Source organism: Cinclus cinclus, chromosome 1 (assembly GCF_963662255.1).
Source record: "Cinclus cinclus chromosome 1, bCinCin1.1, whole genome shotgun sequence".
Lineage (NCBI taxonomy): Eukaryota > Metazoa > Chordata > Aves > Passeriformes > Cinclidae > Cinclus > Cinclus cinclus.
Window position 1 is genome coordinate 137,645,623 of NC_085046.1, and position 27,829 is coordinate 137,673,451.

The window sequence follows — 27,829 nt, forward strand, 5'->3', positions numbered from 1 at the left end:
ATGATTAAAGAGGTTCACTTAAGCTTTAAAAGTGAGTACAAGTATAGTCACACAATGATGTTTCCTTCTGAAGCAAGGAAAAGTGAAACATGCAGGAAGGTTACAGACAGAGTGCAGGTGCATGGCCTGAAAATACAGACCTACTGCTCTTTCAACTAAGATTGAAGTACTTCCTTGAATGCAAAAAAGTCAGTGGTAAAACTTATTTAAAATTTAATTATTAAACATTATTTGTTCTGAAAGAGAAAATGTGGATGAATGAAAGTTACTTGCTCATATTTAATGAATTTCAATATTAACACTACAATTGCTAAAAAAAAAAATCAAGAAAACAACAGATTTTCCAATAAAAATATATATATATATAAGCTTTAAGTTTTGCATGCAATTTGGAAACCAAAAAACACACCAAAACCAGAAACTTAAAAATGGGGAGGATTTGGCCTATTTCCCCCAAATTTGCTCTATTTCCTACTAAAATTACTCATTCTTATTTTATAAAGTAGCAGACCTTAAAAGACATTTGGGCATAACTCTCTGTTTACCATGTTCATATCAACTACTTTCCTTTATGTTAAAAAGGAAAAAAACTGCAACACATACAACTGAGTAAAATGACAAATAATTTAAAGTAAAACATTATTTCTTCTTTATACTATTCTGACATACCTGAACTATAACCGCAGAGATGTTTTCATGCAAATGTTGGGTTTCCATTTCATAACTGTATATATTTCCAATGAAATCAAACCACCTTCACATCAACCTCTGCACAAATGAAGATTTCCACATATAGGAGGGTGTATGGAAAATATTACTAGTTGATCAAATTACAGTAGTTGAAATGCATCAGTTTCAGTAATTAAAAAGTCTCTTTCAAATTCAGGATAAATAGGATATCAAAATCATAGGGACAGAGCTACAAGTCATCTGATAGCCATTTCCTCCCATTACACAGTGTTTGTAGCAAACATCTGGCTATCGTATCCTTCATGACCTCCCCAGACTTCCACTCAACCTGCCCTACTGTACCACTTCTCTTATGGTGCTTCACCTCAGGACTCACCCTTAATACAAGTTAAACCTGCTGCTTCTTCTTGCAACCATCCCGGACACAGGAAAAATTCTTGGGCAAAACCATTTTTCTTTACAGAGATTTAATCAAATGTCTCTTCACTCTCTCTACACTGAAGAAACTAAAAGCACACAACAGAGACAGTCCTGATTAAGAACTACTGTCACCATTACTATAAATCACTAACTGTTACACAAATGTAATACTAAAAAAGCTGGGGGGGGAGGCAGGGGAGAGGGAATTTTCAGCAGCAAATAACTTGTCAAGAAAAGCAGTGTCGTTCAAGGCTCAATAATATGCTCAAGCATCCAGGACCAAACCAATACCCAGATGCCACCGAACAAGCAGCTCTCTTACCTCTGCCAATCAGCAAAGCCTCAAAGAGTTATAACCTACACAACTCCTATATAGTGATGGCCTTATTTCACATCTGCAAAACTGAATCAAAATTTTATCAACAGAAAGAATAAAAACAGATCTTTCCCCTATTCAAGTTCAGATCGATCAGATTTTATTAATTATTAGCAAGAATGAGCAGGATCAGAGGCTGGATCCAAGTGCTCCTTCTTTCATGTTGAAGTGCCATTTAAATGCAAGAAGAGAAAGCAAAGGGAAATCTTAAGGAGACACAATGTCTGCATTGTGAGTGCATGTGTGCAAAGGGCTGTGCTGGGAACCCAAGGGGGGGTCAGAAGTGCACTGCAGAGCTGTGCACCAGGCCTACAGCCATGCCTCCTTGTGACACCATCTCCTAAGGGACACAGCTGCACCACACCAACACACACCACCTTACAGACACCTCCATCCAAGGTGACAGCACCCCATTCCAGGTAAACTCTGTCTGCTGCCAGCACCCCTGAGTTATTACCACTCTGTCCATGGCATGATGTGTCCCATGTCTGCTGAAAGTCATCTACTGCTCTTTCAGATTACAGGTCTTGTTTAACAGGTGCTTTGGTTCCCAGGTTGACACACTGAACTAGCATTTCTCCCATACCAGTTTCCCATTTGAGTACCGTCTTGATTTTTGCAATTCCTCTTTGTATAGTGTCAGATTAACATCTAAATCACAGTGATGACAAGGAACATTGATGTTGTAAACAGACACCTCTTTAAATAAAGTTGTGATCAAAGCATCGAGTAGCCCAATAAAACCCAGGTGGCTCTAGCTTATCATATGCCATAGTCATTATTTCAAGTGTCCCATTTAATAGATTTCCAGGTGTCAACAAAAGGTTTGTGCCAGTTCTTTCATTTCTGGCTCTGTTTATATATCTGGTGCATTTTGATAAGAGGGTCTAACATTTAAAAAAAAAAAGGTTAAAAAAATACTAATTTTAAAATCAGGCATTTCGCCATAGTTGATCAAACCACAGAAACCAGTGTGTCTTTGTATTGTTCAACATCTACATAAAGCTTAGCTAATTACAGAGGAATACCAAATGACTCATGTTTGCCATAGTTCTCTGTGGGCCAATGTTTAGACAAAATGTCCAAAAAAAATTAAAAATTTAATGTGAACTTTAAGAGATTTAATCTGTAAGTTTCATGTAAAAACACAGTCAAAATTTTTAACTACTTATGGAATTACCTTTAAAATTACTATAAACTCTGACAGTAAGCAGGCAAAGAGAACAAAAAGCTGATTTCACATTTATTCGTCATTTAACTTTGCGCTTTATGTGTCCGAATACATCAATTAATTTTTCACTTGAAACATCATTACAAGAAAAATGCCTTGGAAGATCTGGTCAAATATACAACAGAGCCCTGTGAACAGCAGAAATCTTTTTCAAATGTCATTTTAAAAAGTAAAACTAAGTGCTTAAATTTCTGCATTTAAGGATAGAGGGATGTTTTGATTTTAATTCTACAGTATTGCATCAAAGTAGAATTTTACATGGCACTTCCTCATCCCTCACCCTCTCAGTCATCATTTTAAGTAGTTTCTTGCTTCCCCTCTATGCACGTTATTTTCTGACCCACTATTTCAACTTCTTTTCATACAAAAGGGAAAATTTTTGCATGGAAATCAGGTTTAGATGTCAAATATTTCCAAAATGCTATGACATTTCACCTTCTAAACCCTCACTTGCCTTTCGGTCATAACTGAAATTTCAGTTTCCAAATTAGCCAGGTAGAAATGCCAACAATATTACACTGAAAGCCATTAAGAACTGGACACCTAAACTCCTCTGCTGTTTCTAAAATGTTTGAGCAAGTATGTGTTTGTATAATGCTCAGGACACCCAGAGCCAGCTGACGCCTCTGGGCATGAGCACAGTAAAGCATAAATCAGGTCACGCTTCCTAGTTTGAGAGCTACACAGCTTTCAGGGTGGAAGCACTAACCTCATTCCAATTTACATCTAAACATTTCTTACTCCCACTCCTTATTCCATCTCCTCAGCATTCCTCATATCTTCAACACTCGGTGCCTATTGGAAACCATCACTGCCATCAAGTCTAGTAAAGTGACCAATCCCAAACCCATCTTCAACCATCCTTTCCTCTAGTCTTCCATCACTAACGCACCACCAAATGAATTTAACACTGAACTAATCTAAAAAGAAAGCATGACAGAATTAAACTATGTATTAAAGTATGCATGTATATATATATATATATATACACACATATATAAGCTTGCAGTCAGACGTTTCATTAATTTTTTTTTGTTTTGCAATTATTTTTTCTATATCTGAGGAGAACTGTGTTGCACCCCTGTCTCTCTTATACATGACGGGATGTATAAGATGTATGTAACTAGACAGTAACAGACCAAATCTAGAAAACCATTCTCAGCTACACGAACCACTAGGCTCAGAGGACGAAGACCTCCAGAATTTCCTCAGTAAGAGACCTCCATTTTCACAAGTGCCTGCTGTTCTACTGTGTGAGAAAGTCTTTCGAGCCCCAGTGTGTACCAGGAGTGGCACCCAGTGTCCAAACTGCATCCTTACAACAGCGTCTTCAGTTCCCTTCTCAGCCTTTCCTTGCTCCTTTCTCCCTGGCTGCAGTTACAGAAAATCAGCAGTTCTCTGTTTAAACTGCACATATATTCCAAGTAAAGTAGTTTACACACAATTTTTGCCAAACTGTTTGAATCAACTGTGCATAGATAAATGAAATTTTCAACTATTCAGTGTGGACAATTATTAAGTCAGGTAAAATACTTCAATTAAGCCATATAGATACAGATTTAAACTCTGAATGAAATCAACATTTGTGTCATCTATGGTCTTAGAACTATACTCAACAACTGACTTCACAGTCCCAGGATGATTTATTCTTGATCACTGGCACTGCTTTAATAGTCCAAACTAATCTTCCCAAACATGTTTTCTTAGAACAGAAGTAAAAATCGCTAAAAGAATTGGGAGAAAAACCCAAAACAAAAAAACAAAGAAACAACAAACAATTTTCATGTTTTGCAGCTATGTAAGATTTTAAAGATCATCTACTGTGCTTGGCTAAAATGACTGAGTAAAAATGAGAAAACAAAATTATTTTGTTCTTCCCAAAATTGATCAGAGGGATAACACTACTTACTTTTAAACAAGATTCAACACATGGAGTAAATTACAAAGAAAGCTTCTCCCAAACTGCTGCAAAAGCTACAATTTCTAGCTTTTATTTCTTTCACTATCAGAGTGGAAGAAAAAAAGATCAAGATAAAACAATTTTTATAACAGGTATCCTAAAACATTAAACAGCTCTTATTCTATCCATAGGTAAATGCACAGTGGAATAAAGGAGCAATACAAATCAGTAAAAAGGAAAAAAAAAAAAAAAACTTGGGGGAAAAAAAAATACCCAAAAAAAATTAAGGAAAGAAAGAAGACATACTTCCTTCTACATGTGGAATTCAAATTGCCAACACCCCTTTCAGTAGTTTTGCCAAACCAAACTTTACCTGGTCAGTTTTCCTGTTTCATTAATATCAAAACCAAACCCCCACCATAACATCTCTCCCTCAAACAGTGCAGTGAAGCACTATCTGCCTCAGGTGTGCAAGCTGCAAGAACATTACAAGGACCTCTTCAGGACTCAAATGCCTTGCAGCTAAGTGAAATTCTGAGTTCATTAAAACCTAGAAGATTAGATCTCAGCTCTACTGCAAATATCGCTAAAGAAGCTTTTGTTTCTCAACCAAAGACACAAACCTGGCACAATGTAACAGTTTTATGGAGAACTTCAAAATCCTGATGTTCAGTGTATGTAGTTCTTCCCTTACCCTTCTGATTTCTCTGCTGCATAAAAGAACACTACAAAATCTACAATACACACCAGATGGATCAGGTCTTTATATATAAATATATGTATACACACACACACACGGACACCGAGTAGCATGTTCAAATCCTTCAATTACATCCCTGGTAAGATTTATTTAGTTTCAACGAGACTTCTACTTGCAAAAACACACACACATTGCACAGCAAATACATCTCTTGTTAGGTGCCTAATATGGCCAGGGAAACCATTTTGATTATCCTGTGCCCGCTTATGCATTGTCCTACAAAACAATAAGATAGAACAGCAAGAAACTAGCAATTAGGAGAGTCGAAATGCACATCGGGAATCACTAAAATCCATGCTAGCCAAGTCAGGAACAATATGACTGATGAATAGGCCATATTATACTAGGATTGTTAGCAAGTGTTAAAAAATTATCCTTAGCAGATGTCCCTTATGACCTAAATATATCACACAAAGAACATGCCTGTCTTGTTTACTAAAAAAGTTTTAAGAGATCTTTCCATTTTCATTACTGACTAGAACTCCACACGTCTGCATGTGTTGGCTGTAAATACATACAGAGGATTTATCACACTAAACTTACAAAAACATGTAAGTATTTTACTGTAAACAACCTATTTTCAAATATATTTTTCTACTGCATGAATTTACGCTGAAGCATGTAATCCAATAAAAGAAATCAAACTGTGTATTCAGCACAGTGAAACAAAAGAAAGGTGCATACTACTGCAACATATCAACTGATACACCACAAACCAAAACAGAGTACATTTCTTCAGTTAGATGGGTGAGAGCCTTATCTGCAATAAATAGATTTTGTGGTTGCAGTCAGTAAGGAATTACATAAATTTAAGCTACTATACACTATTACACGTGCAAATATGCACACCCTGCTTATCTTCACCAGAGCTTTAAAGAAGTTTTTACTTTCTTAAATTTTGCTGATATCAAGATTCTATGCACTGGCTTACTTTCGAACTACAGAGATAAGCATGATTTGCTCAGCTTGAGCTTTCTTAGCTTCTCCATATATTTTTGACTGCACCACTCGATTTCACAACACATATTAACCATAAACAACTAATGTTAACATAAAGATACAAACGTAAAATCCATTAAGGATTTTTCTCCTTTTTTTATCAAAGACTAATATTTTTAGAACACCTTTAAAGTTCCGTAATTTTATGAAAAAATTCTTGTAGCTCTTTAACTCCGCTTCTGCAGTGGGTTTCCCGCCAGCAAAATGGATTTCGAGCCTGTTCCTCAAGTATTTAATTCCAAATTCAGTCCTGAACCTTGGGCCAGCTTCTTGTCTCTACTTTTACATCAGTAAAATAAATGTGAACACCATGAACAAAAGAGGTGCAACTAAGGTTTCGTGTGTACTATACCTTGAGTATGGAACATTTTCTTAGAGAATAATGATATGTAATTTTTCCACATTATGCAGTTGATAAATCCATAAAACATTATTGAACAAGAAATAAGAATGAAAATGATTTTTCACCATTTACTGCTACTATTTATTCCAATCAGCTTATATTACCTTACACACAGATGTATTGATTTGAACTGCTTTTCAATAGAACTATAGGCATTTCCTTAATTTTAGCTCTCCAAAAAAAAAAAAAAAAAAAAAAGAGGATTTTTCTCATTTTGCTGTGCTTTCCTTCAGCTCCCTCAAGTTTATTACAGCATTCTTTGGGAAAGGAAATGGCTAAATACTTGCATTAGCAAAAAAGGAAAGGAGGGGGAATGGAAAGAGGTAATAAGAAGGTGTTAAAAGAACTCTCTTTTCCTCTTGGTCCAGTCCCACTGGGAAAAGAACAGATGAGCACAGAGTCCAACTGTATGGCCAAGGCTGAGGGGAACCACAAGGTCCACAAACAATTGGTCCCTTAAGAAAGGACATGCTACAGACTGAAACAAGACATGCAAAAAGCACAGAGTGTGATCCAGGCAGTCCATCTGAAACAGCCACTCCTGTACCACATTGTCCAAGACCATGGAATAATAATCAAGGATGAAGAAGTAGAAAGTTTTTAGAAGGAACTGACAATGCTATCTTCACAAGGTTTGGGCCTCCTTCTGGATGAAGCTTTAGTTCCTCCACACACAGAGGTAGATACAAGGGGAGATATTTAGTATATATATATATATATAGACATACACACATACACCCACACTTTCATTGTTTCATTACTTATCTGCTTCTGTGCTCTTTTGTCTTTAGTCAAAGTCGAGCTGATTATATTAGCACCAAAAAAGTTAAATTCAGAATGGCTCATTTGTAATATTTTACCAAAATCGAAGGTAAAAGAAACTGGGCTTTCATATTGTTGAAAATATAAAAATTAATGAGTTTCTGCAAGTCTTATAAAATTATAATATGAAATATCCACATAAAAAACTATATTACTGTATATCATGATTTGAAATAAAGAATACGGCTAAGATAGAGCACCAGCTATGAAGCAAAAACTCCTGGCTTCAAGATGAAATCTGCCATATTATGAAATGTTTAAATGCATAGCTGAGTTGGATACAATCTCCCAGCTAATTCTAATGCTGCTAAAAAACGGTTACATACATCTAACTTACCTACCTCTTAAAACATGTTTCTCTAACCTCATTTTCAGGCTAAGTAAGTGAATATCATTAAACACAATTTTCAGTAAAGTACAGCATAGAAGTTTATTAAGTATGGTAACAATATCCCTGCAACTGCAAATTATGGGAAAAAAAAATCAAGAAACCTACAACAGATTTTAGGCTAGGTTTTTCTGTTTAAAATTGCTCAAGGAAAAATGCCATTAAATATGTTTTCTCTTAAAAAAAAAAGCTAAGAGCTAGTAGAACATTTTGCATTTTAAAACAAATTACACTAACTTCTTTTGCAGCAAAATTTTAATGGAAACAGATTTAAATAAAACGTTAATATGCATGATACTATAAACAGCAAAATTATTTCTCTTTTTTGATACAAAATTAGATGCTGAACAAAAGGATTAACCTACCACTTTACAGCACTGCCCCTACAGTAAAAATCAACTTGAAAATCCAGAAATGCAGTAAACAAAGCATTTCAGGCAGTTTATGCAATATTGTCAGAAGAGGGATAGTTGATATGCAATTTTTAAGTCTGCACAGTCCAGTAGTATAAATCCCCTTAGATAAGCCAAGGAGTTCCATCACAAGTGCTGCCTCCTCTTTCTTAGTTATGCGTGGTAGAATTGAGAAGCAGAGAAGCAAACCCGCAGAACAAGCAAGCTCCGGTGCTGCTCTTAGGATACACACACACCGAAGTGTGAATCAAATTCTCCCCATCTGCACTGAGCCTTAGAGCACACAGCATATTCAGGCTGACTGAAGAACCGAAAAAAAAAAAAAAAAACAACCTTGAGTCAGGACAGTCAACGCACTTTGTAACATATTTTCTGGATTCGTTTCTGTAGGATTACAAGCACTTTATCCGATGAAGGTACCGGGCACCCCTGCGCTGCCGCGGGCCCCGGCCGGGAGGGCGGCGTGGGCCAGGGCCGCTCGCTGGTCACGGGCGCCCTCTGATGGCGGCTCCGCGGGCACGGGGGAGAACACACGAGGGGACACGGGACGGGGGAGAACACACGAGGGGACACGGGACGGGGGAGAACACACGAGGGGACACACGGGAGGACAGAGGGCGGGGACACCCGGACAATTCACTTGCCTCGGGCAAGAGAATAAAAAGTACTCTGTCAGCACTTGTGATTACAAAACCATCCTGTGGCATACACAGCCGCATCCGATAGAGACAAGTACCCGCATCCGCACACCCAAGGCACGCTTCAGCCCGCACCCGGTAAAAGCAGCCTTTTATTGGGATTTCTTCCTTCTTATCCATTAAAGACAAAAACCTCCAGTCATTACAGGCAAGTCTGTACAGTATGATAACTTAGGCAAAATATTTAACAGGGTGCATTGCCTGCTACTCCACTGAACCATCACAATTACACAAACCATGCCAATATTGGCTTCCTTTCAGGAAACAAATCAATGGCTTGCACTAAGGACAGGTAAAGTACAAAATAATTCAGGTGTCATTAGAGATTTTATTAAAGAACCTTGAATATGTGAAACATCTTGTTAGATAACAACTAAGCACATAATAAATAACATCTTTGTCCATCAGTAAGTATATTACAATACCAGGTCTGGCAATCCACAAAAAAACCATCAAAGATCAGATAAAATAATTTGAGTGCTTAACTGACCTTCGACCCTCTGTCATAATCATCTGAATTCTTTATATAAATTAAACCTTAGTGAGCCTATGGGTTACTTCACACATTCATTACACCCAAATTATTTTAAAAACAAAAACAAAAACAAAACAAAACCCTTAAAATTCTGTATCCTTTTTTACATGGAGAACAAACTGTAACTTCATAAATGCATGGACAAACCTGACAGGCTTTCTTTCACCAGCACTAATTGAAAAGTCAACATATATATAGTATGGCTTTCTTTCTAAATTACAACAGGCCTAACAAAAACATGGATGAGGTAGATAAATGGATTACAACTGGAACCAGAACCAAGGCTGTGATTTACAAGTTTTTGGGTCATCTGGTTCTGTCCTCAGTGAAATAAAACTCAAATTTAATGTAACCTGATTTCTTCATTTCATAAACATTCCATTTTCTTACAGTAGAAGACAACAGACATGAGCTACGACTATTATACCTAGAGAGAATAAACCTATACAAACAAAAAAACAAAGACCAAGAAAACAGCTAAAATTGCAGCTGGCTATTCAGAACATAGTTACAGTCACTGCTTGTTCAAAGTCTGTCATGCAACAATACAAGTGAAATACAAGACAATAAATACAATGATAAAACCTTTGATCTAAAATGGGAATAAAACAAGAAACACTGACAAAATCTAGCCTGGACAGAAAAGGAGATGAACCAACACTGCTGGGGGGCTGTGATTTAATGACACCATGACTTCTATAGCAATACTAGCAAAAGAAATCAAGCTTCAGAGTCCATTTAGACCCTATAGCATCTAACAAGGCTTATGAAAGGTGCAGAAAATGTCTTAAGGGAGTAGCTGATGGAGCTGTTTGTTCAGTCTCAAGTAGAGGAGGCTCAGAAGGGACCTCATTGCTCTCAACAGCCATCTGAAAGGAGGGTGCAGTGAGGTGGAGGCCAGACTGTTCTGCTGTACCTGCAGTGAGAGGATCAGAGGTAAAAGGCCTTAAACTGAGACAGGGGAGATGAAGATTAGGTATCAGAATTTATTTTTTTTTCAGTGTTAGGATAGTCAGGCACTGGAATAGGTTGCTCAGGGAGGTGGCAGGGTTACCAGCCCTGGAGGTGTTTAAGAGGTATCTGGTGCTGGGTGATGTGGTTCAGTCGTTACAGTGGTAGTACTGGGCAATGGCTGGACTTGATGATCTTGTAGTTTTCTTCCAACCATGATGATTCTGTGATCCTACCTGAAGCCCTCTGCTTCTGCAAGGACCACATGTTGCAGGTGAGTGAAAGGGCAGCACTGTAGGTTAGGTTGAGCAGTTCAAACTGCTGCTATCCCTGGCCAAGTAAAACACTGAATAAGCACTATCTATCTATGAGCTGTGACACCTTTGTCCACATGCAACTGCACACATTTGAGGCTAAAAAACCAGTGAGTTTGTGGAAACATTGCACTACGTCATTTCTAGTTGTTACTGAATGATTACACAACTAAACACTACCTAAAGCACAGAAAACCAAAGGTAATAGAATCTTTAATCATCTAGCTAACTTTGAACCTGACTACCAATATGAATCTTCTGAAGCAACAAAGAAAAAATCATGTTGGGAGATAGGGGGAGAAGGTATCAGCTTTCCTTCTGGAGCATTTCAGAGGGAATCTAATAAAAGAAGAAAAAACTACAACCTTATAGAACTTCTTCTGATGTATAATTATATAACTGTCTCAAAGTTTCAATTGGCATACTTACCACAGGACTTATTATCTTAGCTTTGTAATAACTAAGTTACTAAAATACATCAGACTAAAATAAATCCGTTTTGAAATAATGTCTCACAACATCTATAATGAGTGACAAAATGTATACTTCAGTTTTAACTCTTGGATTTCCAAGAAGGGAGTATAAATTTCCTTTAAATGGGGAGAAAAGCTACTCAGTGAAAAGGACCAAAGATAAAATCAATAAAGTCCAAAGGATTAAACTTAATATGTTGCTTATAAATAAAATTTATAGACATGAAAAATACATTTATTTATCAGGAGGAACATATAGAAAATAAGGTTTTTAGCAAACCTTAACTGAAAGACAGCAGAACTATGCTCAGACAAAGGCTTGGAACTGCCCTAAAGTGAAAAGACTTTTCAGAAAACTACCCTCATTAAGACAAGCTGGAATACTGCATCATTTCACAGAAGTACCAAAGCCAAAAACCTTTAGAGCAGAAACCTGATTTTTCCTAAACAAGAGTTGAATCTATGGGGTGGACGACGTGAAGAAGGGGAGTCAGGCAGCACAGGAATAGGGGGCTGTATGTGTAAATCACTGAAAGTATCTTAATGAAATTAAAGATCAGTGCTTTGAAAAATAAAGTCAATGCCTATGAGGATTTAAGTGAACCAGCATCAAGGAAACACAACTATGTGAAAAGTACGTGCCTAATCAAAAGCCCAAAGTGCAGCCCTAAAATACTGAACATTCACATTGAAGCATCTTTTGCTCAGGACTCAACAATTATTCTGCAATTTTCCTCCATTAGCTCACACATCATCAACCAAACTTCACCTACAGATTTCTAACAGAGAGCTGGGTCGAACCCTCTCACCCCCACTAAAAATCTCATGCTGCAACAGGCCAACCTAAGTGTTCAAGAATTCCCTGACAGGAAATCTTACCCAAAAAATTGCACTTTGTTAAAAGAATCCTAGGAAGACAACACTGCAGGAGTAACTTTGTAAGATGAAAAACACCTGTGGATTCATACACGGCAGACAGCCTGCCCATATTTGCAGTAAGAATTACTTGAAGCTAAAAAACCTCTCACGTTTTCTATAGCTTCAGAAATAGTCCAATACAAGCTACATTAAAAATGTTCTTGCACTAAAAGAACAAGTTCAGATATGTTCTTTAAAAATAATTTTTAAGTAATTCTGTTACAGCAAATAGTCAAAAATTGATATTATCTCAGGCACTAGCAGCAAGAGACAAAATGGCACAATAACAAAAGCAGAACTATGCATATCTGAATAAATGGCTTTTGTAAGCAAGTTTAAATGCATCTTTATCAAGCTGATTTTAAATATCATGCATACCTATTTCAAGTTCAATTTAAGGATATTTTCTTAGCACTCTCAAAAATGTGTTTTGTATTAGATTTGCACAGCTTAAAAGAGGAAAACATTCACGTAAATGTGTCTTGCCAATTACCCAACAGTTTACTTGCTCAAATATTACCCTCCTGGACAAAAGCTCAAATTCTCTTAACAACAATCACGTCAAGACCACTAAGGCCTACACTACAGCAGAAGACGATGCAACACCATCCTGACAAAAGAGCACAATGTTATCATTCTGTGTGACAGCAGTGCTGAAGTGCCAAAGCCCTTGTATTTTCTCTCCATTTGTATGGGCCTGAATTTGTGCAAATATATAAAGCCAGATAGGGTACTGAAGTAACACACAAATCTTAGGGGGAAGGAGGTGCCTTGTTTTCTTTGGTTTTAAGCATGCTGAATTTTAACATTCTGGCACTTAACAAGAGATTTCTCTACTTGAATTATCTGCATCTAGAAGAAAAAAGAATCTTTTGAAAATCTGGCAGGGTGCTTGCACAGGGAAACACAGCTCCAGTGAAAACAAACAAGGGGCATTTATAAAACATTATTGTTTTTCACGCAAGACAGAAGACAAGTCTGAAGAGCCTAAAAAGATAACAAAGGCTCAAGCTAGCAACCTCAACAGATATTTTGTTTAGGTTTTCATCTTCCCGAGGCTCTACCACATAGGTTAAAGAGCTCAACAGACCCCTAGTAAAGCAGAATGAACACGAGCACTTTGCATTTCCTAAATGGTTCCGTCTATTTAACTGTATTTTACTGAGAAGAATACAGAGGCAACATCTCTGTGATCCATGTAGTACAGGCTAGAGAAGATGGAAACCAACAGGAAATTCTCCTGAATTGGCTTACAGTGTTCAGCATAGCTAGCTCCCCTGACCTGGCTGCAGACTGCCCACCACTGCCAGAGGCAGCAGCAGCCTCACTGCCACAGGCTCACTCTGGACAGAGCCTGCTCTGCTTTCTGTGCCCACAGCATAGGAACAGAAAGCTGAAAAGCTAATGGGTCCCAGGTGAGGGAAGCTTTGCCTTTGGACCTTAGTTAATGCCAGAATTATTGCTTACTTGCTAAAAAAAATACTTGTATACCAAAAATCACTTTCCTGGAATGAAGTTTCTCCCAAATAAGAAGAGCTGAATCCTGCATACCAGATCACAGGCTTACAGCTCAGCATAGGAACCATCCTATGGTGAGCTGAATCCATCTCCGACACTGAGAAATTAGTTCCAATTCTTGCTCTCCTATCAGCTACATGGAAATAATTCAGCTATTTTCTACAGAAAAAATGAAGCATGGCGTCCAATTAAGAATTTAGATTACTTCGATCCTTTGAAGAGCTCCAGAACAGAAGGAATCTTTAAAACTTTTTTTAGGCTTTAGTAAAATATAGTTCTGACTCAAGCACCATGTTATTGTAGGACAATTAAGATTCCTTTTGGCTCCACACTCTTTTTTTCTTTGAGCTAACGCTATAATCCCACAAAGGAAGCAATAAACAGCTACAAAACCTTACCAAATTGCAAAGAATTCTTAATATTATCTCTGCTATAAAAGCAGGGTCCAAGATTCTTTTGTTATATTAATTTAATAATATATAATCTCATTAGCAAGAAAAAGGAGTTTATACTTACAGATTAAGTGATCTTGCTCAAACTGAATCATCAAAACAGAATCAACTGCAAGTACTTTGACTATATTGCCTCTTTAGTTACTCTTGAAGTTAAACTGACTCTTTATGCCCTAATAAAGTTTTTCTACTAGTATCATTAAATGCACACATGCATACTTACAATATCAAGATCAGAACTGCAAGTCTTTTAAGTTTGATGTCATTCAGTGCCAAGCCAATCATACTAACTTACAGTGTCAGCAACAAAACATCACGAGGACCAGCAAAAAGCACTGAGACAAACAGAAACCACCCATGATATTAACCATTCTAGCTCACTTGGAAAACAAAATGATCACCCAGACTTCAAGTTAGCCAAAGCCTCTTAAAACTTACAAAGCTCTGCTCTCCAGGCTTTCAGTGAGTACTTAACATACAAGTAAATCCACAGAGAAGCAATCTATGTGCTGAGCTACATCCAGATGTGTATGCATGCACACACATACACAGCCATCTCCACAGAAAGCTTTAAAGTGATTATGAATTACAGACAGGAAACTAATGTAATTTCCTGTGTGGACAGCCTTATCCTAAAATAAATGTCCATATAATACAGTATTCATCCCCTATACCTTCCCTTATACAGACAAACTTTAAATTGGATATTCAGGATGGCACTTCAATTAACCCGCTCACACCTCAAGCCACACTAAAATACCACTCTGAGTACATACAAGCTTCTACTCACTGTGAAGGAAAAAAGTCCTTTTTAGCCCATACAGACTTTCTTTTTAGCCTAAGTTTTGCAAAACTGCAACTATTACCTTCATCGAAGTCTGCATCGTCTTCTGTATGCTGAGGGAAAGGGAAGCAATTTGTGATTTCAAGTCTGTCATCCACCACAAGACCAAGCAGCACTCCTTGGACCACTTCATTTCCCTGTCCTTCTTCTTGGTAATGTTTAATGATCTTCAACACAACCTACAACACAAAACAATAAAATCATAATATGCAATGCATTATTTTTGTCCTCAAAACTATGTATCTGGAATTTTAAATTTGTTGCACGGATTAGAGCTGGAAACCAAGTGAGCCATTGGCTTAAGCACCAGCAATTTTAATACAAGTTGAGGAACAGACAGCCATCCTACTATGACAGGGAAAAAACAAGACTGTTAAATGAACCATCAAAATGCAGTTCTAAACCAATTTTCTGAAACACACCCTAAAATGAAATATTGATCTTTTTTACTTTAGCTTGTTGATTTTAACTGTGAGCTTTTAACAGTATCTTACAGGCCCAATAAGCCCTCTCTTGAGGGAAACAATGCACAAGAAACTAACAAGCCATCTTAAAAAACTATGCAGAAACAGGTAGGAATATTTTTAAAGATGCAGATCACATAAAATTTCAATTGCATTAATGTTGCAAAATACATCTCACTGCAGTTTTATTTCAGATGATAGTTCAAGTTATAAAATGTGAGTGGTGTGTCACAGGGTATTCAAGAAAAATCAGTGATAAAAGAAAAAAATACACAAATTACTCATAATATTTTTAAGAACGTAATTCCCACTTCCTTCCTTAAATCTGAACTCTACAATGAATAATTCTGACGAGATGATACTGTAAATTGGAACAGTATGAACAAAACCACTCAAAAACAGTCAGCCATTTGCTAGCAACACTTCACACTTAAATAACATTTTATACTCAAGAATAAGAACTACAGTAAGGTAAGACACTAACCACAAACATTGACTTGAAAGAATTTATGCTTTGTCCAGTGTAAGAGAGGCTTATTTTGCTAAACCCTAATCCATCCATTCAAAATTCAAAAGAAAGTGTCTGATGATTATGTTTGCCTTAAAGCAATACCACTTAAACATCTGCTGGCAAACAGAATAGTTTAGTAAATTTCAGTTCAACTGCCCTTGGAACAGATTTGGTACAAGTACTGGCTCTTAGTGAACATTCTACAGGAGAGAGAATAAAAAAAGAAGTTAAACTCATACATCAGGAACAGGTATCTGGCCCTAGCTTTCTCCTTTGTGGATTAGCAGATGTCACTTTTTTTAAAGCACCATTAATGTATTAAAGTACCACAATACAGATTAAATGAAAGAAAAATGAGACTAGAATATAAATTATTTACAAATATGCCACCTTCTTGGGCTGAAATGGGAAGAAAACAAGCTTCATACACAGCCTACTTGGAGGCAGGGCAGAGAGGGTAAAACTGAAAAGAAACATCTATTTCCAACTGAGTTGGATTTAAGTATCAAACTGGACTAACAGCCATTGATTCCTTGTTTATTTACAGGATCACTCGTGCTTCCTCTTGCATCTTAAGATATACGTGCATTGAAGCTTCTCAGTCATAGGCAGAAAACAACATTTTACTCCAAGAGACATTCACATCTGTCACTCAAGTCCTTTGAAGCCACATCTTTTTAGCCAATTTGCTAATAAGGTCTACAGAGCAGAGAGACAGAGATGAGATGTACGTAGCCGAAGTATTTCAAGGGAAAACAGTAAGGAAATCAGGATCAACAGTCAGTTAAGCAGTATTTAATATTGATGGAAGAAGTACAGCAACCACCAGTCTGAGATCACCCGGATGTAGAAGATGAATGTACCACAGTCAGCACATAATATTCAACTTGCATTTAGCATAAAGCTAACGTTTACCATATATTTGCCATAAGCCCTGTCTTCCACAGTCACAGAATCCATAACTACTATAAAACTATTCTCAGCATCTTTACAGTCTTGTAAGCTTCACCTTTTCCAGTATTTTTCTCATTTTCTCTTGAGCTGTCTATGCACACTGACTATCCCTGTTAATGTGAGGACTGTTTGCCTGTTTGATTTCATTCCAGGAGCATTTGTGATACGATGCCAATTTGCTGCAGCGTTTCTGATGATAATTGCTCACAGAAAGCAGCCACAAATGAAACAAGCATGGGCTGTCACAGAGTATCAATGATTTTTCAGAGAAAGAAAACTAGGAGTTCAAAGCTCTTAAATGTTAACCAAATACCCCAGTACACAATGAAGTTATAACACAAGCCTGCACTTTTCAATCTCCAGCCTGAAGACCAGAGCAGACATTATCCAGGGAGATACAGACCCCAGGGATTTAACCCTACCTGTAACCTTGTTTTCCAACAGAGTCTGAAAAAGGGAGCTGAGTTCATGAACTCAATACTCCAAATTTCACAACCATTAGGACACCGCAGAAGTTTGTGTTTATGACTGCACTGGAAAATACATTAGCTACTGAAATCACTTATAAAAAGATGCATCCAATGACACAGGATTCTTGTTTTCATTTTGTTCTTTGTTCTGGACAGTTTATTTAGCACAAAAGACAGCAGTCTCTTGTACAGCAGACTCTTCAACTCAAGTTTGAAAAACCTGCCACCAAAATACTACCATATGATCAAGCAGGAAATGTGCTCTGAAACTTGTGTTTCAGTACTAAAAACAGACCTTCATGCGTAAAGCAGAACTATTTCTCTAGTAATAACATCACCTACAAGACTAAAAATGTCATTTCCATTTGTTTGCTAGTCTAGATGCAGCAGGAAGAGCTAACCACTATGCTAACACCAATGCCACGACATTTCTGACTGAATGCACAAACCAATACTTCATACTGAATAAACCACATATATCCAAGAAAAATGAGCACTAACTTGTATCTAGATACTTCCTAAAAGATGTTGTTTGTGAAGCATCAGAACAGAATCAAAGTAGTTATATTGGTCTGAAAATAAATGTAGTAAGTGTTAGTATAAATAATGCAAGCAACACAGAACACTGAAAAACACCAATTTCTCCAAATAACACTTAAAAAAATCACAAAGAAATCTAAATGCCATAAGCATCTTTCAGTCAATGCTGATTCATTTGCCAAACACCATTTATAATTCCCCTCCAACCATTCCCCTAATAGAAGATATTGCCCTCTGTACAAACTATGATTGTTGTTAAATACCCAGAGACCCTTCATTGCTATGCCACAGCTACATAAAACTAACAGTACCAAAACCAAGCCACATTTTAGCTGTCACTTAAGTGATGCAATTGTTTTTAAGGAGAAAATGTAACAAATAACAAAAAATTCCTCAGATTTCTAAACTCTAATACCCTGAACACAAGTCAATAATTATATGCAGCATGATTTAGCAAATCAGCATGTAAGAAATATTTAGGTACACAACAACTCTTTAGAAAAGAATATACAAGTAACTCCCAAATAAAACTCAAGAGTCCCCCAGCCTTGTAAATTTAGTGTTCAAAACACCAAAGTAATTTCATCACTTGGATGTAGCCACTTGTCAGATTTTAATGATCATTAATCCTCAATTAAAAAAAAAAAACAACCTTGCAGTTCTGCAGTGTTCCTCATCTTCAAATCTTCAAAACATTGCTCAAACATTAAGAATAAAATCATACTAAAAAAAAATAAAATAATTTTAAAAGCCATTCTGAAACTATTAAGAACATCAAAGATACATATTTTAACTGCATACTGCCAGATTTTAAATTGGGCTACATCCCAACATCATAGCTGTTAATTTCAAAAATTTGTACCTCACTACAGAAATACGTGTAAGATGAACCCGCAACTGAAGTATCGTGAGATTTTGGGGGGGGTCTGTGAAGATCCCACTGTAGGGATGTGAATATACCAAGATGCACATTTCTGCATTTATCTAAAGAGAAACAACAGCAAATCAAAGCACTGAGGATTCATTTATGGCAGCGTTCCAGAGAGCTGAACGTCACCACACTGACACCAGATTTCCAGTACCTGTGCTGTGTCTTGCACATGTGAAATCAAACAAGAGAGAGCTTCTGTTAGCCCACCGCATACATGATATATGTAGCACACTGATCTACAGCCTTAAATTAAGTATTTATATCTTTTTAAATGCTTAACATTTTTTGCTACCCAAGAAAGCTTTGTGGTCACAACCACTAGCATCAATTGCCAGCATCTGGTGAAGAGGATAGGGAGAGAGACTAAATAACTGTGTTATGTAGCTGGTTTCAGCATTAATGTGGAAGGTGCCATGACACTCACATCCTCTCAGTACTTAACACTACTGCAATGGAGATCAATATTTAGCTTGGCAAAAGGGTCTTGAAAGCTGTGACTGCTTATAATGTGTGATCCATTTTGAATACATCCATATCACATATGTAGCCTTCTCCATACAAATTCTTAAAACTCAAACCATTAACTTTTATATTCTATATTATTTTATATTATTACTGACTCAGCATGAGCAATTTTACTTAAACTCATAGCATAAACAAAATTCAAGAGAGAACTGATAGTGCAGTTTTGTAAATGGATAGATCACAATGTTAGTCATTACTAACAATGACTCAGGCAACTGCGTTAACCTCAAAGATGCCTAGAATCAAATTCTTCTTAACAAGTTGAACTCTTCAGCAATTTATATCCACATGAAGACATACCACATTTTACTCTAATTTAGTGGCCATGTCTCCTTCCCCAGGTAACCCTACACCAAAAGCAAATCTACAGCTGGTGTTGTGCTGAAACAACCAATTAGCTACGTAAAAATGAAATTTAATTAAACAGTTCTGAAATCCTCAAGTAAGCATGGAATAGCTTTGTTTTTAAACAAAGACTTGGTAGAAAATATTTTAAAAAGCCAGATATCATGAAACACAAGCAATGTTAACATTTTAATAGTTCCAGATGAGGTTTTTACACACTACAGATAAGTGCTTATCCTACACTTACAAAAGACAAGTTCTGGAAGCTGACCAAGCAAAAATTTTTGCCTCAAGCTGATTTGTCTCCTGGCTACAGCACCACTTGATAAGACAATAACAGAGACTCTCAAACTTTCCTGCCAGGAGAAAAGGAACACTGAAGTAAATTAAAGATATCATTGTAACGATTAAGAGTAAGAAAACATATGTCTGATACATGACATGCTCTTCCAGATGATTAAGGAGACAGATGTTTATAGACACACATAAAAAATTCCACCTTAATCAGTGCAGTCCACAGAAATGCGTTCTGTGGAAAGAAAGCACTGTGATAGATAACATGTCAGAAGCACAGAACCAACAGGTTGATACCCTGGTCTCACAGCTGTTGGATATGAACCTTCATGGCACAAGAGTCACCACCACATCAAGTCATGGCATGAGTTCAACACTAAGCTGAGTTGTATGGTTGACAGTCCTGAAGGATAGGATGCCACACAGAGGAACCTGGACAAGCTCGAGAAGCAGCCATGGAAACCACATGAGGATTAGTAAGAGCAAGGACAAGGTGCTGCATCTGGCTCAGGGCAACCCCAGTGCCAACACAGGCTGGGGGAAGATCAGATGGAGAGCAGCCCTGCCCAGAAGGACTGGGAGGTGCTGCTGGATTTGAGGCTGGACATGAGCTGGAAATGCACACTCACAGGCCAGAAAGCCAAAAGTGTCCTGGGCTGCATCCAAAGCATTGTGGGCAGCAGGTTGAGCAGGTAATTCTGCCCCTTCTATTCTGCTCTCATGAGATCCCACCTGCAGTGCTGCATCCAGCTCCGGAGCCCTCAACACAAGAAGATCAGAGACCTGTTGGAATGAATCCAGAGGAGGCCACCAAGTTGATCAGAGGGATGGAATACCTCTCCTGTGAGGAAAAGCTGAGATCTAGGCTTATTCAGCCTGGAAAAAAAAGGCATTGGGGTGACCAGACTGTAGCCTTCCAGCACATGAAGGGGAGCCTACAAGGATAATGGAGACGATTTACAAGAACATGTAGTGACAGGAAAAGGGGGAACGGCTTCAAACTCAAAGAGAGTGGTTCTAGATAAGATATTAGGAAAAAAAATCCTTAAATGTGAGGGTGGTGAAGCACTGGAACAGGTTGCCCAGAGAGGCTGTAGATGCCCCATCACTGAAGGTGTTCAAGGCCAGACTGGATGGAGCTCTGATCAACCTGGTGTTGTGAAAAGTGTCCCTGCCCATGACAGGGGGGCTGGTGATGATTCTTAAGGTCCCTTCCAACCCAAACCATTCTATGAAACTAAATATTAGGGTGAAACTGAATTTTATATATTATACTAATCTCAAGAAATAAGACAATTGCCACTGATAAGCACAGAATTCACTTAAATGAATACTCCACCTTCTCTGCAGAGATCTTTGAATTTTTCTAGATTCTCTTATTGAATAGGACTGCATTTTTGACCATTCCTAACACGATAGATTTTTTGTTTTCTTCTGCATACTTAACTTTAGAATAAAAGCTCTTAAAGCTGTCAAACCAATTTTATCTCAGAAGAAGTAAAGGAAAATAAATTAAAAACAGTTTTCCATTAAGACCTTCAACATCTTAAAGTAATTGTTTTGGCAGATATCTTCAGTCATAACTATGTTTGGTGGCCAAAAAAAAAAAAATTAATTCCCTGAGAAGTAATCAAAAAGATACTTAATCTAAACAGAGGCCAAGACTGAGTAGACTTTAAAAGCAAGGTAACTTCAGAAAAATGTTTTGAACACCAACTTCAGAAATAACAAGCCCTAGCCTTCACTGCTTTATCAAGCAAGTGTAGCAGTCATTCTTTGGACAGAAGACCTCAAACGCCCCGCAATAATTTACTTTTATCTTGACTTGCTAGAGCCTAAGCACCAACATTTATAAAGTCTTTGTAAATACAGTTCTCTGAATAGTAAGCTTACATTTTATGTCACTCAACAGCTAATTCAACACCAGATGTTAAAATCTTATTTCTGAACTTGACAGAAATTTGGGGCTTACAAACAACAATTATATAGGAAGCATAACAGAATGATGCATGCCTTTTCATACCATCTCAATTGGGTACAAATATCAAAATATCCTTTCAACAACAGATGTTTCTTGGAGCTGAGCCAAAATTCACCAACAATGAACAATATCTATTGATCTGAGGTGGTCCTCAAGCAGAGGATGCTACATATATTTTCACAGTGAAATTACACATTATAGGAGCCTGTCGATTTTGTCTCATGCAGGTCCTGAGCACCAAACCATTGTGGAAATCCATGTTAAATTGAATGGAAAACAGGCTATCTTGAACTATGGGTGGACTGATGTTACATGCTTTTGTACTATATTACTATTTTTGAGTATTAGGAAGCACATGAGAAGCATCCAAAGCTTTTTGTTCCCCGAGTGTCTTATTACATCCTTCAGTAAGATAACGCTCATTTTGTAAACATCAAGTCTTCAGATGACTTAACTGCATGAGGCAACATCAATAGCCTTTCTGCTTCACAATATGTACATGAGGCTAAAGAAAACTACCCAAATCATAGCATTATTGATTTAACAAGTCTTTTTTGTCACTTGTCCTTGATTTAGGAACCATTTCCCCCCTGTAATTACAGGAATCTAGATGGTTTTCCAGATTACCTCTTGCTTATAGCCATCTCATTTTCCTTCACCATTTGGTTGGGGCTTTTTCCCAACAGGACAAAGAAGGTGGTAACATACATACACAGCAATAAGCCAGACAGAGCATCCCTTGTCACTTTATCCTAGTAAGTGGTTGATTCAAAGTACAATTTTGAGTCAGTGACAGGCCAAGAAGCATTTTATCATGTCTTCCTGAACACTGACTACTTATGTGCACTGCTTGGGGCACGGCTGAAAAAGCTGTACCTTGCTTACCCTGAAGCTTAGTCTAGAAAAAGTAGACATTCCGTTCATTTTTTCACTTTCTGGGCAAGAATAATCTTGCACAGATTATGTGTAGCTCAGTAGCATGCTCAACACAAACTGAAAGAAAAGCTTCAACCATCACCAAAAATGCCCTAGAGAAAATACTTCTGAAATACCTGCTCTTTCAGTTGCTTTATTTCTCATTTTAAGAAGAACTGCTTCCAAACTGCTGCAATTCAAGAGCTCTAGAATCTCCCTAAAAGCAAGAGAGAAAACCATTCCAACAAGAAGGAGCCCTCCCTTCAGTGACATAGCCTGGCTGCACCTTCCAACAGCTCCTGCTTCCAGCCAAGGTGCTTGTTCCCACAGTGCAAGCCCAGACTCCTACAGAGACTGCCAAGTGATTGACACACATTCTGTTCACTCACTGGAAGCAAGCTCAGCTGCTGCAAACATGGGTTAGCTGCTCACTCATTCTATTACTGGGATACTTTCAAAGTCACAAAGATTTAAAAAAAAAAAAATCACAGCCTATAAAAAAAGCTACTTCAAATTACAAAAATCGCTGATTTCATGTAAAACCAGAGACACAGAACATGAAAGAGACCATTTCTCAACACCTAGAACTAAAACTGGTTAATATCCAAAATATGAAATGGAAAAGACAAACTGAGACAAGACTCCACAGGTATGTGGAGTTCAGATTGAAGAACTGAAATAGTACGGACACAAAGCCTGCTTCTGCACAAGTACAACATTAGAAGGAAAGATTACTGGGTTTTGGCTAGGGGCATGTTGGGTTTTCTTAGGCTGTGGTTTTCCTTGACTCTGCCAGGAATTTATGTTCATCAGCTAATGTCTGGTAGATACCATGAAATATCTGTTTAAGTCATTTATTTACTCATGTCCAAGTGAGCTGCTCGTTCTTGCAAAAGGAAGCAGTAAAACATAAACTGCAGTACATCAAAGGAAAAACTAATTAAACAGTGGAGAAAAGCAAAGGTTATTAAAACACAGAAAAATACTAAATGTTAATCAAGGTGGGTGTAACCAGACAGACCAATCTCTTCTTCATTTTTGTCCCACTACAATTGAGTTTTACAGCAGTTCAGGTTAACAGCCATCTCCAGGTTAATCACAAGTCATTAGCACACTGCAATATTGCCCGGGTGTAAGCAAAAACGCACCATTACACGTGTATTGAAACTCCCCATTGCTGTGTTCACGCGCTGCTAAAATGTAGTTCTCTGCAATACAAGGTTTCATAACACATTTCACAGTACATGGATTCATGCACATTCCCATGGAAACCATCAAGGCCACAGGCACTGCAGAATCACTTCCTTATAGGAACACTTCCATAAGACAGCCCCAGGACCTCAATCATGAGTGAGCAAGGGCATTAGACATTATTAGCACACAGTAAGGAGGCAGTGATAGGGATGTAATGAGATTAACAGCCAAAATTCTGCTGGTTGCAAGTGGGAAGGAACATTTCCCCAGGACTAATTAGTATATTATTTCTTCTATTTCCTAAATCTCACTGAATAAAAAACTTTTGAAAACATTCAGTATTTCAGGCAGTTTTTGCAAATTGCCAATACAATTCATATTTAATATTTCTAATGAATTCTATATCTAGCCATTATTTCAAGAGCAAAAGCTGATAAATAAACTGCTTCAGAGCACAACATATGGAAATTATATAGAAGCAGTAGAGACAGACAGTTTCAATATTTTCTGCTCAAAATACTAGAGCTTTACATTTATACTTCAACATACATACGTTCTGTGTATTAGTGAATCACCACTGTTCAAAATTCATGGTGCTCACCAAGCAAGGAATGTATTTCAATTATAAGGTTTTCTTCAGCATCAACTTCTAGCAGCTTCCTATAAAAAGATATAAAGATGACAGCAAAAAGCAGCAGCAGGAATTTTACTTAACAGCCTATTCTTTAATCAGATTGTGCCTGACTGCTACCATTTTGAAGCTGAAGAAAAACTTCAAGACAGTTACCTTAAACTATTTGACCTTCAAAAATTAGCAAAGTAAAGCAGACTTAGATGGGGAGGAGGGAATGGGGGCTCATCTGAGACTACTGATCATTTCCAAAAATCATACCCTGCACAATGAAAGTGGAATATGCTATTTAAGGGTGTGGCCTTAAAGCATGACTTCCATATGCATTCAACAGATGCTTACAAGTAACCAGTAAAATCCCCACCAGACATGACTTCCATATCATTTTAATGATTTATAACTTTTTGCACAACAACTTTTTCCACATTGAAACACTCAACCTTTCTGGCAAACACTTGCTTATGTGCTAAGGGGCTGCAACAGAGACAGATCCTCATACTAACAGCTAGTGCAATCCAGAGAACCAAGCCTACGTGGAGTCTCAGTTTTCCTGCTGACTTAGAAGTATAAAATTGAGGGGAAAAAAAGCCCAAACCATAAGTGTCAGTTATTGTTTCAGCTTTCCCATCTTTCAAACAGAAATTTGCCTTTGTATCATCATGTGAACACTGTCACATGAAAATCACTTCCAGAAGAGTTCCATATCTAATAACAGCTACTGTGACAATGAGATTAAGAACAACCATTCTAATTTTAACACTGACAGTGCCAATGGAGAGGGCAGTATGACTTTCAAATTGCTTCCAAGGAGAAATGACAGCTCCAGTAAATATCCTATGTCTCATCTAAAGTTTTAAAAGCTTAAAAAGAGTTTTTGCATTTATAATAATGTAACAGTAAAAAACCCCAACACCTAAGTATTCAAAACTCAGCCATACATTGATGAAGAATTTTGTCAGACTGCACACTTTTCTCAGGTATGCATGAAAATACCCCCAAATATCGGTAAGTGACTCACACTTCCAAGTTCCTAAACACCAAAGAACTTGCAGAACAGGAAGGGGTATGCACATTCCTTCTTGCACAGATACAGGCTCCAAGGAACAGGAAGGATGTGCAGCAAACACACTGCAAAGCAGGATACAGTGTGTGAGCAGAACAAATGCAAAGACCAAGAAGCCTTACATGCTCAAAGCAACATCCTAACACTCATTTTCCAGAAAAAAAATCCAAATATTTACAAAAGAGAATTAGCCTGCTATTGCATGCATAAAGCAAAATTCAGGTATACCTCCAAATTCCAGTGAGTAAATAAGCCCATTAACTTTAAAATTTGATTAAGCCAAATGAAATTAATAGAATGCTTATCTGAAATAATTATCCGTATACAAGTCATTCAAAAACATTCCCACACCTATGCTGAAGTAACTTTGTGTATGCACATTACAAAAGACATCATGAAAGTTAAGATCTATTGTCTTGGGTTTACATTACTGAATAATCATACAAAATACTAACAAGAATATTTATTATACGAGCCTGAATTTTTTAGATTTGGTACATTAACAATTTACTTTCTTTTATGTTGATATGATTCTGTTATGTGGTAACCTAATTAAACTGCTACACACTGTTGGTAAAGCCAGTATCACATCTCTGCAATCTTAATCCTGATGGAAGATTAAAATAGTATTTAAAAAAGTATGCTCAAAACTGTATCATCACTGAGAAGGTATTTTGAGCTTGTCTAAATACGGAAAAACAACACCCAAAGTGACCATATCTAAAAAAATATCTCTGGCAAAGAAAGATTAATAATAAAATACTATAGTAACAATAAATTGAAGATACCTTACCCTTTTTCAAAGACTAGGGGTCAAAGAAAAAAAAAAAATCTTTTGCTCCTCTTCCTACAAGGCTTTTCATATGGTCTGTGAGATTTATTTAAAAGGTGGAAGAAAAAGTCCTAAGACCGAATATGGGAGTTGCTCATTTCATACACACCACCAAGGGCCTTTCAGTATCTGCATCTGCTGGGTTTCTCCACGGGGCCTGCAGTTGGCTGTACATTTCCCTCACCTACATCACACTGAACGTCAGCTGCAAAGCTCTAATTCTCTTCGAATAAACTGAAAACCAAAGGAGAACATTTAGCAACATTCAGTGCGAAAGCAGACATAAGGCACTGCCTCGGCAACAAAGCCATCACTGGTCACCTCCCAGCACGTGGAGTCAAAGTTAACATCAACCAGGAAAAAGGTAATTATTATCATCTGCTGCATTTTAGATGTAGACTAAAAGGTAGGAAGTTATTTGAAAGATACCTGGTGGAAATACTCTTGTCCTCAGTACCAACACAATCAAATGGGAATCACAAGAGCACGATCACAGTTTTCACAGGAGTTATGAATACACAATTACCACACCAGACACCAGCTCAATATGCACAGAAGAGGGACAAAACACCTGAGAACTTCAGCTGCTAATGACAGCAGTGTAGAGGGCAACACATTATTTCTCTTTGCACGCAGCAAAAGAAAAGCCTGTTTTGAAATAAGATTTCCCCCTTAAAAGTCTTGAAGTGTAACACTGCTCAAGACATTTAAGCCACCTCCACATTTAGATTAACTCCTTTTGTCAGCACACTAGTTTCATGGTATGAAGCGATACCAGATGTTCCTTTCTAAATGCCTCACTAGGGTACACTTACCATGACACTTCGGAGATGCTGAGTGCACCACTGCACTCTTACAAATCATTTAAAGTTTGTGCTCTGTTAGCACATTTGCACTGCTATCCACTGACAAAACGCACTGAAATTTGCATTCTCAGACTCACTGCAGTCTAAGATATTTCACTAAGCCTGAAAATTGTGATATTCCAAGGAGGCTCCCATCCTTTGAACTTGCCAGCACACATAATGCTTTCTTTTCTGAATTTAAGCACAGACTATATGTCAAAAGCTCCCT

At 37.4% G+C, this 27,829-nt stretch overlaps 1 protein-coding gene across 1 annotated transcript in view; it reads right to left on the reverse strand.

Annotated features, from left to right (window-relative positions):
* Positions 1–27,829, reverse strand: part of EIF3H (eukaryotic translation initiation factor 3 subunit H) — an 85,219-nt gene that overhangs the window by 52,208 nt on the left and 5,182 nt on the right. Inside the window, exon 2 of the mRNA XM_062503563.1 lies at positions 15,128–15,284. Coding sequence (XP_062359547.1) covers positions 15,128–15,284 — 157 coding nt within the window. The remainder of the gene's footprint in view (positions 1–15,127; positions 15,285–27,829) is intronic.